Here is an 18,332-nt window from a genome sequence, read left to right on the forward strand (position 1 = left end):
GCCTGTTGGCTGCCTGGGAAGCGAAGAGGTTGATGTCTTCTGCCTCTCGTGAAGCCCATGAAGTCTGATCTTTTCTCTGTCCTTCAGAGTCCTCTTTGACATATTCTTGCAGTGTTTGCAAGTGTCAGGGCAGTGACTCTGAGGCAGGCACACAATACAAAGAGTGTGGATCTGACTGGGCCTTCTTCCCACAAGAAGGGCATTTGACAAAAAGGGAAGGCATTTTTCTGTCAGGAAAAAACTGCCAAACTCAGACAAAGCTGTTAGATGTCGAGTGAAACAGGAAAAAACGCTGTTTTTAAATATTTTCCTGAGAAAAACTCAGAAAAACTGAGAGCTCAATGCTCCAGGATCCTCTCAGAAGAAGCCGGAAAAAAGAACTGACATAACTGTGAACCAACTGTCACCTTTCCTTCACCCCTGAGGCATGGTGGGATACTGGAGGTGCTCAGGGTCTTAAAGGCACGGTGACAACGTTTTTATGGTTCTCCTGTGTTAACCTGCATGCAGCCTATTGGCTAAGAATGCTCCATTGTTTTTCAATTTAGTTTTTTCTCTTTTTTCTCTAGATATTGCTGCTGCTTATTTCCCTAAGCCCAGTTTTGGGGGCTTGGGTAGATATTTATTCTCTACTGTAATTTTATAATGATAAAAAAAAAAAAAAAAACATAGAAATAAAGCATTTTAGCTTGTTTATGATTATAGCCTGCATTGCTGTTTTACACATGTATATATGAGTTTAGTATGAAAGATGTGTCTACTATAAATGCTATATATATATTTTTCATGCATATTTCATACTTTATAGGTATATATTTTATATATGCTCCGGGGTCCCCGCACAAGGGCGGGAATATTCAATGTTTATGACTATTGATGAGGATCCCCTGGAAGAGAAACAAATTTTTAGAAAACATCAGGACAGATTATATAGGGAAATCATACAGTGCGAAATGAAAGATTGTGTTGCTCTTATACAAATGAAAACCTACATCCTTTCATTGCTTCAACAGAACAGACTACCTTACTCCATTTGGCAGAGGCTGGCCTTGCTCATAATTCAATTAAAGTGCACTTGGCAATCTCAACGTTGTGGAGGGATTAGGATAACATCTCTTTCTGATCTACAGACTGATCAAGGAATTCTGTCTTTAGGGTTTTCCCGCCAGTAAAATTGCCATCTGTCACTTAAGTCAATTTGAACTTATTCATAAAGGTTATTTAAAATGTATACCATGAAAAACAGCCTTCTCTGCACAGTCACCAGAATCCTCTCCATTAATCAAAAGTGTCTTTAACCACCTGCCAATGGTGCCATGGACAGAGGATTTCATCTTCATGACAGCCTGCTTCTTAGATGGTGTCAATTTAGCCGAATGAGCTAGTCAACTACGTTGTTAGCATTCAATGACAAGGAAAAGGGTTGGTGCTGTGATCCAGGTTGCAGGTGTAGTCTTTCACCACCCATCAACAATGTACTCAATAGCAGATCTGTCATCAATAGAAATGTACCTGAAGACTAAACTTTAAAAGGAGTAACAGACTGATATGTTATTTTAGAAGACTTTTTAAGAGAGGTGGCATAGAAACCATCATACCTGAGATCTTACCAACCTCTACCAAGGTGTTTAATGAGATTTAGCCCTCTGAGGATTCCTCACATGAGGTAATAACCTCATTATTACACTAGCTGGCAGGCAAAGCTGTAGTGTGGCTTTCACCACCAGAAGAATGATCAAAGGATTTTTCTTAGGTTGCCAAATTAGTCTAGCTTCTCTATCCCTAAAAGATTTCACCACAAAGTCCTACAATTATTACATTCCTTTGGTTTGTGATGAGGATGTAAACAGTAGAGGCATTCTTTATGAGCATCCTCTGAAACTAGTATTGGTTTCCCACAAGACTTACAAGGTCTATACAGTTGTTTTTCAGACTCCTCTGATATAGTGTCTTGTCAGGGGAAAAATGGGAGTTACCTCAAACTTGCTTACAGATTCAGAATTAGAAACATTCTCAGATAGAAAGGTCAAATGTTGACTGAACCACTGTAGACTAAGCAGAGCTCAGAGAGACTTACACATACAAGACGTGTGGTTAGAAATCTGAAGTATTCTGGCCCTACACTGGAAGAGTGGCTGAAGGGCTGCTCTCTGGTAGAGGTTTGGTTCTTTCAAAACAACATGAATCGGTTAATGTCACTTCACTTTGCCTACTGTTAAAGATTCTTTATACACTGCTTATAACGATTACCATGACGAAAGGGAAGATTCAAATATGGGCATCTATGAAAGATTCAATACTAGAGAAAATAAAGAAACTAAACTTCTGATGGATACAACTACCTGTGGAATCCTCACCTAATGAATTCTCCCCAATGCGCAGCATTCAACAGAAATTTCTTTCCCGCTCTGCAAGTCGGCGATGACGTCAATTGCCCGACTCCACGCTGCTCCGTCTGACATCATCGTGGTAATAAGAGGTCCTCGCGGGTGTGCTGAGGTCAGTTACCTTTTTTCCGTGCCTTTGATAACGGTTATTTCTTCAGCTCTTGTATCGATTGCTGTTGAAGGGGATATCTTTGTATTTTCTGAAAATGTCTGCTCGGAAGAAGTCAGGGTTCAAGCCTTGCAGAGAATGCGTGAGCCCACTATTGAAAAAAGTGGGAGCGCGCGTTATAGTAGAGCGGTAAAAACACTAGTTACTTGTGCTCCTGCTGGGGGTGAGTGCGATTGTGTCCATGTGCAAAGAACATTTTGCATCAGCTAAGGAAAATGTGGAGGGAGGAGCAAGGACAAGGAGAAAAGTGGAATGGTTAAAGCCACGTCAGTAATGTATATAGAATAAATATATCAAATCTTAAAACTCTGTTCAGAAATGGATGTGGTAGAAGGTGGGAAAACAATTGTTGCAATACAGTGGGAACAAGACAGGTAATTCCTAGAAAGGGGTTGGAAGCATCCATAGCCTTAAAATCAAGGGACTGTGAAAGAAATTGATCCAAAATTAAAAGAACTGCACAAATCACTTCTCCATAAACTGAGAATCATCAAGACAACTATGATTTTGGAAATTAATTAAATGCACAGGTAAATTATAAAAAGGAAAACATTTTGTTTTAGTGAAAGAAGCAGATTAAGTGAAAACTGGATAAAAAAAGTTTTTATCTTTTAAATAAATGTTTTGTTTTTAAACTAAGGAAAAAAAACAAATAGGTTGGAACCAGTCACTGAACCACTTGAGCTACAATTTTATAGCGGAACAGGAGTGGGGAATTTGATAAAATATCTACTTGTCTATTGGACAGGTTGCTTCATTAATCTACTTATCCTGTAAAAAAAAAAAATTAAATTGTCCCTTGGGTGCCACGTAGTGTGGCGGCAAATTATGGCAGCAATCTCATATAGAAGCTCTGATTATAGCCTCTCTGGTACGCCAGGGCTCATACTATTGTCAGATTTGAGTACTAGCAATTCCCGTATTTTGGCACCTTACAACAGATCTATATCCTGAGGCTGGAGTACGCATTAGGTCTAGGGTTGGAATGCCATTTTGAGTCTAGGCAAACCTACTAACTTGCATGTTTTAGGGGTTTTCACCAGTTAGTCTGTAATTTTTCCCCATACAAAGTAATGTTTGAAATTTACTCCTGACTAGTGCATTAGTAAAACTTTTTCCAGGGTTGGGGCAAGTGGTTGGAAGGAAAGAACTTGGAAACGGTCAACAGATTTTCACATGTGCAAATCTACAAATGCATATAATGGATGTGCTAAAATGCAGTTCACAAATATTTTCTACAAGTACGATTTCCTGGCCTACTTCTGTAAATACTTAAATATTCATGAAAGCTGTAAATCTGCACTAATGCAAATATACTTATGTATGTGTTTTGTGATTTGGGCCCCTAATTGGTTATCCAAGACTTTTTTTCCGTCCATTTGATGGCTGTCTTCACTGTGAGTGACAGCATTCTACTCTTTCCCAAGGAACATACTGGCACAAAGTAGTCTTTTGTCAGTGCCCTGAAATACTGTGGTAAGGTGTGCTTATGGAGGCCAAAAATATTTTGGCTTTTTGACAATGTGAGGGCCCGGCAGCTCTTAACAGTAATGTTTTACAAAAACCATGTCAAAACAAGACACGCATTGACAAAACCAAAAGGCTGACCACCACTGTCAGATCTACTGGCTTGGCCAATGCTTTTTAATTTTCCTATTTTTCATAATCTTGTTGGAACGGTTTACACTGATTTTTCTATTATGAATCTTTTTGGAAATATTAGCATGCATCAATACATTTTACTGAATGATATTTCAAAGAAATGGTATCTAAATTTCACAACGATTAATCAAAACATTATTTTCCTAGTTACTTTTTTTGGTGAATATTTTAAGTTGAAAGCAAAGAAACACCAAAGATTGCTTTCAAGCTTATGCAAATATCTGCATCAAACCGGTGACCATGCTAGGTGCATTATACATAGCCTTATATTGTTAAACTTTGCAAATGTGTACACATTTTTATACAGGAACCCCTGTTAGCAATGCAGTCCGAGATTACAATAATTTCTCAAAGTGCTGGCCCTAATAATAAAGACCTTGCATTAATGAGTCAAATACAAGTTCAAACAGCAACATATGGACACAAATATTACCTGAATTGGAGACAATGCCTTTTCGTGATCCATAATGCGATAATGTAAAACGCCAGCCAAAGGGGCTTGTGCTGCAGGGGATGGGGGCCTACTTGTCACAAGGACAAAATAAACAGGAAAACTTGTCCTTGACGCCAAACAATATGTCCTGGGTGGGGCTATTTAGGAATGCCACACCCCTAAGAACATCCAATATTGGTGTCTGGCTCGCGTGGAAATTGCATGTGAAATGTTGGGAAGGAGAGCAGTTGAAACATAGAAACCAATGAAAGAACTACATATTGTGAACACTCATAAGCAATTAAAGAAAATTAAACAATAAAAAGTGACCTTTACAAACCTGTGATTTGGAATGCTTATTGGGTCATTTGCATTGTAGTAATTTCGCCCAATTTGCTGCAAATTCATTATCTTCAAAATTCTGAATAAGAAAAACAAATCATGAAATTTTCAAACATTTCATACGAAATACAATAGTGAAACATAAAACATTTGGCTAAGCAAAGTGAAATAGCGAGTTCCCTGCAGCCTTTCAAGCTGAGAGATATACAGTACAGAAGAAAGTTTTATTTACACATGACACACGCATATTAACCAAGACCACCTTAGGTCAAACAGCGGATCTGATCGCAGTTTAAAGCATGTCATTCAATTCATAACAAAATCTATGTATTAGTTTTTGCACTGATATCCTTCAACACCCTTGCTAGGTTTAGCTGGAACGTGCAACCCCAAAAAAACTTGTATCCTAGCACTGTGCCTAAGACAAGCCATAAATGAGCACAGGCTCATCTGGTTTGCTTGTTCATCAAGACAGTAAGCACAGGAGAACAGTAGCAAGAATGTTTGCAGAGACCATATATATATATTTTTTTTGGGGGGTGGGAGGGTGCGGGCGGGGGCCCTACTGATCCAGAAATTCAGAAACTAGTAGTTTTACAATTTACATACAAAATATTGAAGTTAATGCATCAAGCGTGATATGCTGCTGTGGCCAAAGTTAACAAAAATCAAGTCATCAAAATATTAGAATCAATACAGTTTGCTATCACCATTTGATGTGCATCCTTAAAAAATACCTCACAATTGAACTTGTGTGTGTGTGTATATATATATATATGTATATACACATACACACAGACATTCACCTAAAAAAAAAAAAAAAAACAGGTTACAGGAACGTTATAGTTAGGCTCACCTTTTAAATACACAAAACTATAGCAATTCAGCTGTTAGTTATTTCAACTAACTTGTGCCCTAAGGTAACTCACCTCCACCACCTCCCTGGGACTACATAAAAAAAAAAAAACAATTGTAGCATAAGAGGACCAATCAATGGACAGTGCTCAAGGTATCCTCCTCATTTGGGTGACTAAGGACAGTAAAAGTTGTTCGTTAATCTTTATGTTGGAACATAATGCAGGACTCTTAATTACTCTATCTAGGAAGCGATAAGACAAACAGAACTTCAAAAATAAATATTTATTCGACCTAAAATCGGTCATAAAAGAAAACAATCACAGTACACAATAAAATATAAAAACAAAACTCTACCAATGACCTCAGTTTGTCTCTAGGCAGGCCCACAAATATGCACCTCAGTTACTATTGCTTTTCGCTTTGTTAAATGAGATTTTCAAGCAGTTTTCGTTAAAAACAAAACACCCTACGAAGTAGAGGATATGTGCCTGCAGTCCTGGCTCTGCATCGAAAGAATCTTCCTTGAAGTCAAGCATGTGGATAATGCTCCATCATTTTCGCAGACTGTGGAACATAAATGCATAGTTTGACTTTTATGGGAACTGCATCAAAGAATGTTTTTGACACTTCTGCATAGGTCTGATGAATGAAAACCTAAACGGTCTCATTTTTCCTGAATGTTTAAGTTGTACACCTGACAAATGTATTCACATAGCACTATAATGCCACATACCCCAAGTGAAAACACAGCACAATGATAGTTTTAATCAACTATGCATGTCAAAATACAGCCTTTATCTTTCATTTAACAGAGATAGAAAAAAGGGGACTGCTGCCTTAAGAACCCAAGGCACCCCTACCCAAAATACCTTGTAGTAGCAAGCTGCATCACGCAGATATTTTTTTAAGGGAAAGTGTCGAGAAAATCTTTCATTTGATGTATCTACATTTGATAATTACTCCAGCGATATGGAAGGAGGGTGGGTCATTCATGAATTTAATGAAGATTCCAACAATACAGAACCAGTACTACAGGTATGTAGCCTTTTCATCTGCATTGTAGGATTTTCATTGCTAGTCAAACACTTGAGTAGAGTAGCAAGCTTAAGAAAAAATACAATTGCTCCCATTATATACATATAATATTTTTAAAAGTATTTGATTCTCCTGTCCCACCCTAGCTTCCGCATCAGTGCCTATAGTGGTGGATTGATTTCTATTTTATAGCTTTACAAACGTCTGTCATAGAAACATTTCTAATCCCTGCAGGGTGGCTGTTTTCACTCTTATAGAATGAGGTTTACCTTTCCCTTGCAATCATTTGTTTGAAAAATTAGTTTGTCTTGCTTATGTCCTTGGTTTCATCTAAGTAAGCCCAATACTAATCTAAGATCCAGATAACGTACTGACATTCCTGCAGGTGTGAGAGGATTAGGAAAGAACATAGGTTATACAATAGTTTGATGTTGAAGCCAGATACTACTTTTAGAAAGGAGAGTGAGTTTGTAAAACAACCCTACTAGCATGAAAGAACGTAGAAGGATTTATGGAGTATAGCACCTCAAATCAAATTGTGTTTATAAAGCACAGCTACTCACCCATAAGGGTCTTCAGGCACCTGACGTTTATCAACTCTACTTGCTAAAGTGATAGCCATTAAAAATGGCAGTTTTTCATGAAAGATTCGGCAATGTGGCCTTATGAATAGGTTCAAAAGTACAGTTAAAAAATCTACTGAGTGGTAGGTCAGTTCCCATAAGGTTTAGTTCCCATGATGGAGATAGGTTTCTTATAGGTAAAAATCTTTGCGTCTTTCTGGGAAGCCTCCAACAACTGTAAATTTGAGGAAAGAACCATGATGAAAAGCTTTCCTGTATAGTTTATAGAGTTAAGTTAACTGTTATACACTAGAATTGTAGTTTGGATTTTGCTACAAGTAGAAAATATAGTGGGAGAAGCACTTCTTGAGATGTAAAGTAAGTGACACCTTTCGATTTCTATCATATGCAGAAATGTGTTCATTTTAATGCATAACAGGCTCTTGTTGATGGTCCTTTTCCTTCTTTTAAAGAGTTCACACACTCTTCTGCAAGACTTAAATGGCCATATTGTCAGACTTCAAGAACTATGCTTCCAAATTCAACGTTCGGGTGAAGAATTTGGCCCGAACCATGGTTAGTAGGTCTTGCATGCAAGGTTGTTACTTGTGTTTGACAACTGAGCGGTGTAAAAGGCCTGGGTACCATCACTGTTTCAGCCAATCTACAGCTCTTAAAATCACCTTGGTTCTAGATTTTCGAAGTTTGATAATCACTGTTGGAATCAGTAAAACTGCTGGAAAAGTGTTAAACAAGTTACTTACCTATGGTAACTCATTATCTGGTAGAGACAGGATCTAGCCGCAGGTTTCTTACTTTAAAGGCTTCCCCAGACACAGGCCTGGATCCCGAAACTTTTTTCCCCATAGCCAAACATCTGCACGTCTGAAGAGGGTGCTGCGCAACCCTGTATCGAAGTTGTCCACCTGATGTGACATCATTAGTTTATATAACCCTCTCGCTAAAGTCAGTTTCTTCCATTACTATTTTCCACGCTCAAAACGTTGAGCTACAGATAGAAACTGCCTATAGAAACTGTGTGCTAGCACAAAGCACTCCCCTGTGTAAAGTAATCACTGAATTTTTAATTCAAGTTCTAGATTTCCAGAATGAAATTTGAGGCCAAAGAGGACTCATTCGCTGAGCGGGAAGGGAAGGATGGGCAAGGGTTATAAGGAATCTGTGGCTAGATCCTGTCTTTACCATATTGTGTTACCGAAGTTAAGGAACTTGTTCATCTGATAGAAATCAAGCCACAGATTCCTTACTTTAGAATCAGATACCAAAAGTCATGGTAATTCGGAGGAGGATCTGTGAACTTTGACCTTCAAAACAAATCTGACTATCAGAGAGCAAGAGAAAAAGAACAATCATAATTAAGGTGAGCAATAATATCCTCTACATCAAAACCTGTGGAAGGAAACAGAGGTAAATAAAACTATACAACATGAAAAACATGATAAGCTCATCCTTGTTAGAATGTCAGATGTGTCATAGGCAACCCGAAAATATGAAGAGTCTCTAACTAGAAGAAAACAGGTTTACTACAATAGAAATAAGACAGTGCATTCAGAATACCTATGAGGAAACACATTCTTTACTAAAAGAACTGCGGAAAGGACCACAGTAAGAAAAAGTAATGAAATGTTATGAGGATGGAGATAGCATCACCCATGACTGACCATTAAAAATCTGTCCCTAAAACAAAACCGATCTAAAACAATTGAAAAAGACCAGGCATTCATAAAAATGTAAGTGAGCCATAACAAATTTCACCACACATGACTTGTAGGAGGAACCACGTTGCAAGGAATCACAAACATTCCAAAACATGGAATAAAGAAAATCCATGTTAATATAACCAATCGTTCTTCGAGGTGAACTAACAATGAATATTGAGTTAGTGAACATAAATCTATTCCTATGTAGATCGAATCTGCATGTTCTACCCTGTTGGAACAGAGCAGCATAGCATGCTACTGCACAATACTTCTTACCCTGCAAAGGTATATCCTTAACCAGACCTACACTGTATGATACACATAGAATGCATTTTCTATTGCAGAGAAAACATACAATTGTATTCTTTAAAAAGTTGAAGACAATAGCAACCATTTGGCATATAAATACAGTTTTCCCCAGGAAAAGTAGCTAAAGATAAAACATCTTCATACTTTTCTCAATATACCCAACTACTGACATAGGAATATAATAAATGTCCATATGTTAACTGATGAAATATATATATATAAAAATATATTTTATTAAAAAATGGAACCTTTGTAGAGTGGCAGAAACCAAGGTGAATGTGACTCTTGTAATGAATAAGACTAATCTACAGATTAACTAGAAAAGTTGACCATGAAACAAAATAGAAAGAGATTCATTAAAAATAACCCCTCCGATTTTGTACACTCCATCTTATGACAACTCTCAAATTGTGAACCCAACCTACAACAAGTAGGGTCAGGTCACGATTAAAACAGTTTTAACTAGATGAGGCATTAAGACCTAAATTCACAACTGATATAAATATCCTCAGAGAAGAAAAAGTACCTCTGGAGAGGGTAAAACCCCTCCTGAAAAGGAGGTAGTCTTGAACTCAAAAGTGCAGAGTAACTCCTAAAGTGTCAATAATATTCATTATTCTATACAAGGGAGTGAACAGAATCTACAAACAGATACCTCTCCATGAAGACTCCATGATAACCTGACAAAAGCCAGAAAAACTAAAGAATAATATTCAAAGAACATGACTATATAATTCTCTACACTAAAGTAGAGAAAATACATCAAACTGTGAAGGCAGATATAAAAACCTTTAAGATCAAAACAAATGAACAAGTACTTACATTTGAAATCTAATTATCTAGTGGAGTTATTCTAGTTGCAGATTTACCTTAGAATTTTCCCCAGGCATCTCTCACTGGATCCAGAGATTTTTCTCGAGGGGTACCCTGTATGCCGTTAGGTGGCCTCCGAGAACTCTGTCGTCGGCGTCAGATTTGACAGATATGTCGTCAGCGGTCCCAAATAGACGCTACCCTGACGCGCTGATGTCAGTTTCTCATAACTTTCAACAGCAGAGGTGAGGAGCAATGAAGAACACTGCCCCTGGTGCGTCAGAACTAGAGCCCTGAAAGGGAGTCCCTGTTCCTAGAAATCAGTTTGCAGAGCGGGGAGGATGGTTGGGTCGGAAAGGGATCTGCAACTAGAATACTTCTCTACCAGATAATTAGTTACCGAAGGTAAGTAACTTCCTCATCTGATAGAGACTTCTAGTTGCATATTCCTTACCTTACAGGAGATACCCAGTTAATAGCATCCCCAGAGGCGGGTCTGCAAACCAAGATCAGTCCTGCAGGACCGAAAGAGCAAAGTAACCTTCCCCGGACCGTCCAGGCAGTAATGTTTGGTGAACGTGTGCAAGGACACCCATGCTTCTGCCTGGCAGATATCCGGGACTGGAACTCTGCATGCTAACAGTGGTTGAGGCTGCTGTTCTGGTGGAGTGAGCATGTAAACCCTATGGGGATTGCTTCTTAAACAATGCGCATCCCATTTTAATGCATCACTTCCTCCAGCCTTTTCCTAGTGGGTGAAACCGCCAGGAAATGCCTGGCGGAACACAGGTTCTTTATCCGGAGGGCAGCGTTGCCCTGTCGGATGAAGAATTTTGCCATTGTAAGGCTGCCTGTCGGCAGTAGCGGAGGGCCGCCTGTAGCTGTCCTCCCTGTGTTCATTATGTGGCGGTCTTGACCACTGTGTTCATAATCAGCCCCTTAGTGTCCAAGTGCAGTGACCGTGATAGAAGGCTAGACTTCTATCTGAAGCAAAAGATAGATGCACCATTTCACACAGGCTGCAATGGTAGGCCTGCAGACAGTTTGCATGGGCTCACAAGGTGGAAAATACATGCTGCAGTCCATGGGAATCCCTTGGTTTAACAATGCCCTGGGGTACCCAAGTACAATATACTAAGGACTTATATTAGTGCACCAGTATGGCAACTGTGGTGTGTGTAAAGTCCTAGGAAACCAAATTTAGAGGGAGAGCACACTCACTGGGGTCCTAGTTAGCAAGATCCCAATGAAAACAGTCAAAACATTGACAGTAGACAAAAATAGGGGGTAACTATGCCAAAAAGAAGACACTTTCCTACACTGCATACCAAGGGCATTGGACTTCTTTAACGCTCCCTGCCTTGGAATGCAGATTTGCAGTTCATCCTGCTGGGAAGGGTGCATTAATATCCTTAACAGAGAAGGCTTTGTTTCTGAACTCCAGAGTGCGGAGGCTCTCAACCTTGGAGGTCAGAGTCGCATTTGTTGGTGGTAGACTGGCCAGAACTAGTCAGTGGGCTCACCAGTATTTGGTAGGTTTTCAGGGTGCACCTCTAAGGTGCCCTCTGGGTGAATTTACTAATAAATCCATCAATGGAATCAGTGAGGGTTTAGTAATACAAGATGTTCGATACCAAACATTCCTAGTTTCACTAAAGCCATCATGTAACTGGGGAACTCGTATTTTCCAGGATGTGTATTTAAAATTGCTTCCCTGTCCACTATGTCTAAGAACGGACAAAAACGTAAGGAGCGCTGTAGGGGTGACTTAATTACATGTAGTGTTTAGGGGACCATGTTGTGTTTAACTTTTAGGGAGTACCTTGTAACACAGCCTGCAATGGCAGTCTGCAGGAGTTTGGTCCTGGGTCCCTTAGCGTGGCACAAGTGTTGCTGCAACTCTCAGGACCCCTCTCGTCAGTGCCAATGCTCTAGATACCAGGAGGTACCATTTACTATGGACTTAGAGAGGTGCTAAAGGGCCTGGTAACTTGATGATCAAGTGACCAGATGTCTTGTTTTGGGGAAGGGACACTGGCACTTGGGACCTGGATAGCAGGAACACAGTGCATTTCAAAGTTGCAACAAAAACTCAGGCAAAAATTGAGAAAGGGTCAGAGGTACTGCAACCAGAACCCAGCTTCCTACACAAAGGACCTGCAATAAGTTTAGAAGGTGCGGGGAGTCCAGCAAGGGGACGTAGTTTTTTCAGACGATTTATAATAATTTATGGAGTGCCAGTGGGACAGGTTATGGTGGATCCTGGGCCCCAACTGTGTGCCCATGCCGGTATAAGGGGAAATTAAACAGGTTTTCAGGCTGGGCAGCAGGGGGTGATGGACTGGTCTGAACTCTGGCTGGCCGACCCACGTGGTCTCTGGAAAATGGGCCACAAAAGGCTGGGAAGCCACATCGCCTTGGTGGATGAAGGTAAAGGAACACGGCTGTTAGTCCCTCCCATAGCCACAGAAGGGACAAAAGGAAGGCTGTGGTTTGCAGGAGCCCATGGATAGGCCCAAAGACCTGGCCACAGCTCTGAGTGGAGTCGGAGTTTTGGATAACCTAATATCTCTGTGTAGAAAGTCGGCCGTGTCCCATGTACACAAGATGGTAAACTTAGATGCATCTAGCACATCAGCAACTGCTTCTGTGACTAAGGCTTGGGACTCCTCCACGACCAAGGGCAGTATTTGCAAAACCAAGTCCCACATTGTGGGGATACTGGCAAGGCATGCGGTGTTCACTGAATGCAGCGCTAGGCTGACAGAAGATGACATCCTCTTGTCAAAAGTATCCAGCCTTTTGGTTTCCCCCTCCGGTGGAGGGGAAGGAACCTTGGTGTGTTCAACAATGGAGGAGGAGATTTGAACTACCAAATTCCCCAGATGAGGTGCTGGGTGAAGAAACCAAGGTCCCCTGATTCGTGGGATGATGGAGATGGGGACTTGTGCTATACACTGGAGTCCCTGTTCAGGGCTTGGATTTGGCCCAAGGACATCTGTAGTGGCTTTACTGAATGGGAGCAAGGGTTCAGGTAGGCAAGTCCCAGCTGAAGCACCTCCGTCACAATGTTTTGCTTTAATGTAACTGAGGATAACTGAAGTTCTAGGACCTCAGCCGCCCTCTGCATCCTCACAGAAAAATAAGTTCCCTCCTCTGTAGCCACAGTGGGAAGAGAGGCCAAGGTAATGTCTGGTAAGATGTCCAAACCACCGACATCTGCTGGCTCCACACACCATTTGTCCACCAGTTCCTCAAGGTGATGGTATCCCATTAGGGGTCCTAAGATATTTCCTAATCACCTCCCTCTCCAGGCTAACCAAATGAAAAAGCCCTGGTTCCAACTGTGAAGGCAAGGTACCAGTAGGCGATGGAATCTGGGGCAGGTGACACCTATAGACCATCACGGAAAAGCAGAGGAATGCTTTAACTTATGTGTTTGGGACCTACCCGATGACAGACTAGGACTGGGGCACCAAGCACGGCTCCACAAGCACACCCGGAACCTTTCATGCTAACAAGATCTTCAATTTTGCAGGACTGTTGAGCGACAAGGAGCTTTGGGGAAGGTCCCCTTTGGGCTCATGGCTCAGCAGTCCTAGCAGTTCTTGGGAGTCAGGGTCCCAATCCAATCACCACAAACAAATCAAATGTGGGTCTGTCACAGACATCTGCCTGTGACAGGCACCACATGCCTTGAAGCCTGCAGGTTTCTAAGGAGACATCCCTAGCACACCAGGAAAAGTACGTTCTCAAAAATATCCTTCACAAAAAGTCAAATAAAAGATAATTCAAAAATTGATGGGGAGGGGGGCAGGTAGCTCTATAGTTTTGAGCTGACTGGCCCAGAAAGAAAATAACTGATATCGGCTTACAGGGGTGACACCTCTACAGTCACTGCACAAGTCACAGGCAGTGCAGACCACGCCAAATGAATCAGTCAGATATACTGCAGTTGTGTCAATCATAGTGCATTTGCCTCCAATCCTTGAGACGAGCACCCCATCCCGTGAGGTATTCATCTGTCGGTTAAATCAGCTGAAGCTTTGAGTTAAACAACTGGCCTCCGAAAAAGTTCTCTCACCGACAACCACCTGAGCAACTTTTTCATAGGAGAGGTCATGTGTACAAGATTGCCCCAATCTCATGATATTTGATGCCATTGGGTACTCAGCTGCTCCTCAATAATCCTGATGTGCGGTTAAACAATGAGAAAACAGAAGAATGCATGAAGGCACTGTCCTTAAATCCACTTCAGGGTTCTGACAATGGTTCTGGTATGTAAAGGCACAGCCTGCCAAATTAGGTTTCTTACCTCTTTCTTGCGATAGTATACCCTACCTGTGACGACCTTTGCTCTTAAACATGAGATTCTGGTTTGGTGTTAAGTAAGGTTTTTGGTGATTGCTAATCCCCAAATCATTAGTGTTTTCTTTGTAAGGTTGGTAGGATGCAATGCCTGGTCGGAAGTGCTTGCTTGAATGAGACAGTTGTCCAGGTACGGATACACAGTACCAGCTTCTCATCTTATGAAAGTGGCAACTGGTGCTAAGGACTTGATGAAGATTCTTGTTGCTGGTTTTAACCCAAAGGGTGAGGCCCTGAATTGAAGTGACAACCTGCCACCAAAAATCCGATTAATCTCCTTTGCTTCATGTATATTGGGATATTGAAATAAGCAATGAGATATGGATGCCAAGTAATCTCTCTAACAAGAATGGCAAAATTTCTTGAAGAGTAATCATGTGAAAATGGAGTCTTCATGTACTTGTCAAGATTTCAAATGTCTAGGAATGTCCACTAATGTGCAGATTTTTTGCAAAATTGCAAGAATTTAGTAAAATCTTGAGACCTTTCTCCAGCTGGTACTCCCTGTATTGTTCTGTTTCAAAGTTTGACTCCCAAAAGTAAGAGGAAACTGGTTGTTTCCCCACAAACTTATCTATCCATGATTTCTAAACTGCGGCTAATCACCCAAAGGGTCTCAAGGCACTGTTTGCGGGCATACTACTTAATCAAATAGCAAAGTCTTGAGGTCCTTATTGAACTCCTTCAGTTAAGAGGTCTGCCAGAGTTTGAGAGGTAGCACCTTCCATCCCGGGCTAAGAGGTAGAAGGATCTTCCTCCTGCTGTGCTTTTCCAGACGTAAACATCTTGTCTGTTGGGTACGTAGAGGGGGAGGTTGAGGTATGACGGTCCTATGTTGTGTAGTGCCTTGCAGGTGTGGATCTGGAATTTGTATGTGATGCGCTTGTTGACTGGGAGCCAGTGTAGGTCTCCAAGGTGAGGAGATGTGGCTGTGCCAGGGGATGTCCAGGATGAGTCTGGCTACTGCATTCTTTGTAGTCTTGTTTGTACTTTCTTGGTGATGCCAGCATAGAGCGTGTTGGTTTAGTCCACTTTGCTAGGGCGTGGGTGACTCTTCCTCATGTCGGGGGAATCCACTTGAAAATCTTTCGAAGGAGTCGGCGGGTGTGGAAGCATGGTGAGACAGCATTGACTTGGCAGGTTATGGATAGAGAGGTGTCTAGGATGATGCCAAGATTGCATGCGTGGTCAACGGGGGCGTTTCCCAGTGTTGTGGGCTACTCTAGAGTGTGATCACGATGCACTATGTCTAATAAACATCTGTCCGATGTTACATGTTGCCAGCTTTGTTTGAACATTGAAATGCTATCCCCGACAACTGCACTAGGGAGAATACCTGGACCAGCAACTCATGTTTTTCAACCCTTTGAATTATACTTCGATAACTGCTTCCACCTTGGTCTCCTGTGCCATGCTGATGTTGCTAGAGTTATTTTGCATTCTTTAAGGTCTTTGTTGCCTTTAATATTGCCAATCTGCTCGTGTCACCTCTAAGAAATAAGAAAAATGATCCCTGGCTGTATGATCCGTCAACTTTATGCATACAGTTTTTGTTCTGTTCAGCAAGACACCTAATGATTTAGTGGTTACAGTAGCTGCTATAATAGAATGCCAAGAGTAAAACACCTTTCCTAAGAAGTTCATCCCATCTAAAGGCATGTCCATTACCATAAAATGGACTTTTGCTCTAAAAGTAGTGTTCTTTAACCAACCATACTTTCGTATACTGGTTGCATTGCCTTTTGGTGACAAGAAAACATGGAATCAATCAATCAGGGAAGCCAAAGCCTGCTTCCACATATTTTACAATGCATTTTGCTTTGGCTCTGTCCTCTTGAAGCAATATTTCTATTGATGGAGAAAACATGCTCAACTGCCTGTCAAAAACTGCCACACTGGCAGGTACATTAGTAATCCTTACTGCATTTGTAGCTAGAATGTTCACCTTTCTCATCCCTTACCCAATCACATTTGCATACTCCTTTGTCCTTGGGTGCAGGGTTGCATAATCTTCGTGGTAACGGACCAAAACCACTGAGTCGTGTTCATTTAGGTAATATATAAGGTGGTGCTGTATTAGTGGCCTCATTTTTTTTTTTGATCTTCGAGTCATTGTGGCCATTGCAAGGTTTTGCAAAATAACTAGGTTACCCTCCCAAAGGCATTTTAACCATGGGATATATCTGGTACCACACTGCTATTTTTCTTTGCCATCAACAAGGAAGCAGGATTTTTTTCACTGTTTGTGGTTGGTAGTCTAAAGCATTGAGATGCTTTCTGATCAAGAATGTGAAATCTCCCAATATCGTCAGCTGGAGTATCTCTGGGCTTGGGTTTGTGCCTTGCATCCTCCACATTCACAGTATTTCAATCAGAGTCCCATGATGGAGTCATTGGATTAAAACTAGGAGATTCATTATCAAATCTGTGAGAACAAGTAAAGTTTCCTGCGTCTGACATATGGTACATCTAATGCACCTGAAGGCCCTGATCACTAATCTTCCGCAGAGGACACCTCACAATCAGTGTTCAAGGACAATAAAATGGGCAAAGGTACCTTCCAAGCCCAATCCAGTTTTTCTATGGACGGCTTTTGACCATCTCTTCACAGAAACTGAACATAGCCAAAGGAATCTGAACCATCTGTGGCTCGGGTTCTTCCCAAATATGACTACATTACTGATAACTGGATAGTCTTCGAGAACTCAGCTCTTGGGTTTTGAAAACCAACGTGAGCTGCTCATATTCATTGACTAAATTCACATAACCTATCTTTAAATAATATGGTCTTACAGCCTACTGATCAGTGTTGTGTTACCCTTATTTACTAACAATATGAATATAAGGGCCATCCCCATCTTCCATTAATTTTCTCAAGGGCATAAATGGTACCAGGGAGAAAACGGTGTGCAAAGCTAGTGCCTATAGTTGTACAGGTAAGGGTTCTGTACACTTTGCTGTTGCTGTGGAGAAATTGATGTTGTCGACTAGTTTTACTGGCGTAGTATACAGTAATGGAATCACCATTGTTGAATGGTTCGTCAACTACGTAGTCAATGTTTTCAACTTTGTCGTCATCAGTCTTGGAGTCATTTCAGTCCACAAGTGCATCAACAGTGTGTAGGAAAGTACCATCTTGCCTGGCATGTTATACCCATTTTACTTGTATGTCAGTTGTTTATTCCTGTCTCACTGGGATGCTGCTAGCCAGGACCCCAGTGCTCATAGTTGTGGCCTGAATGTGTGTTCCCTGTGTAGTGCCTAATTGTCACTGAGGCTCTGCTAACCAGAACCTCAGTGCTTATGGTCTCTGCACCTTTAAAATTGTCACTGCAGGCTAGTGACCATTTTTACCAGTTCTGATTGCACACTGGAACACCCTTATAATTCCCTAGTATATGGTACCTGGGCACCCAGGGTATTGGGGTTCCAGGAGATCCCTATGGGCTGCAGCATTTCTTTTGCCACCCATAGGGAGCTCAGACAACTCTTACACAGGACTGCCACTGCACCCTGAGTGAAATAACGGTCACGTTATTTCACAGCCATTTTACACTGCACGTAAGTAACTTATATTTCACCTATATGTCTAACCCTCGCTTAGTGAAGGTTAGGTGCATAGTTACTAAGTGTGAGGGCACCCTGGCACTAGCCAAGGTGCCCCCACATAGT

The 18,332-nt window shown here is 41.1% G+C and overlaps 1 protein-coding gene across 2 annotated transcripts in view; it reads right to left on the minus strand.

Annotated features, from left to right (window-relative positions):
* PIWIL1 (piwi like RNA-mediated gene silencing 1) overlaps positions 1 to 18,332 on the minus strand; it is a 1,338,982-nt gene that overhangs the window by 967,830 nt on the left and 352,820 nt on the right. For both annotated transcript variants that reach the window (XM_069215364.1, XM_069215365.1), the window contains exon 7: positions 4,992 to 5,072. In XM_069215364.1, coding sequence (XP_069071465.1) covers positions 4,992 to 5,072 — 81 coding nt within the window. The remainder of the gene's footprint in view (positions 1 to 4,991; positions 5,073 to 18,332) is intronic.

The sequence above is a fragment of the Pleurodeles waltl genome, chromosome 11 (assembly GCF_031143425.1).
Source record: "Pleurodeles waltl isolate 20211129_DDA chromosome 11, aPleWal1.hap1.20221129, whole genome shotgun sequence".
Lineage (NCBI taxonomy): Eukaryota > Metazoa > Chordata > Amphibia > Caudata > Salamandridae > Pleurodeles > Pleurodeles waltl.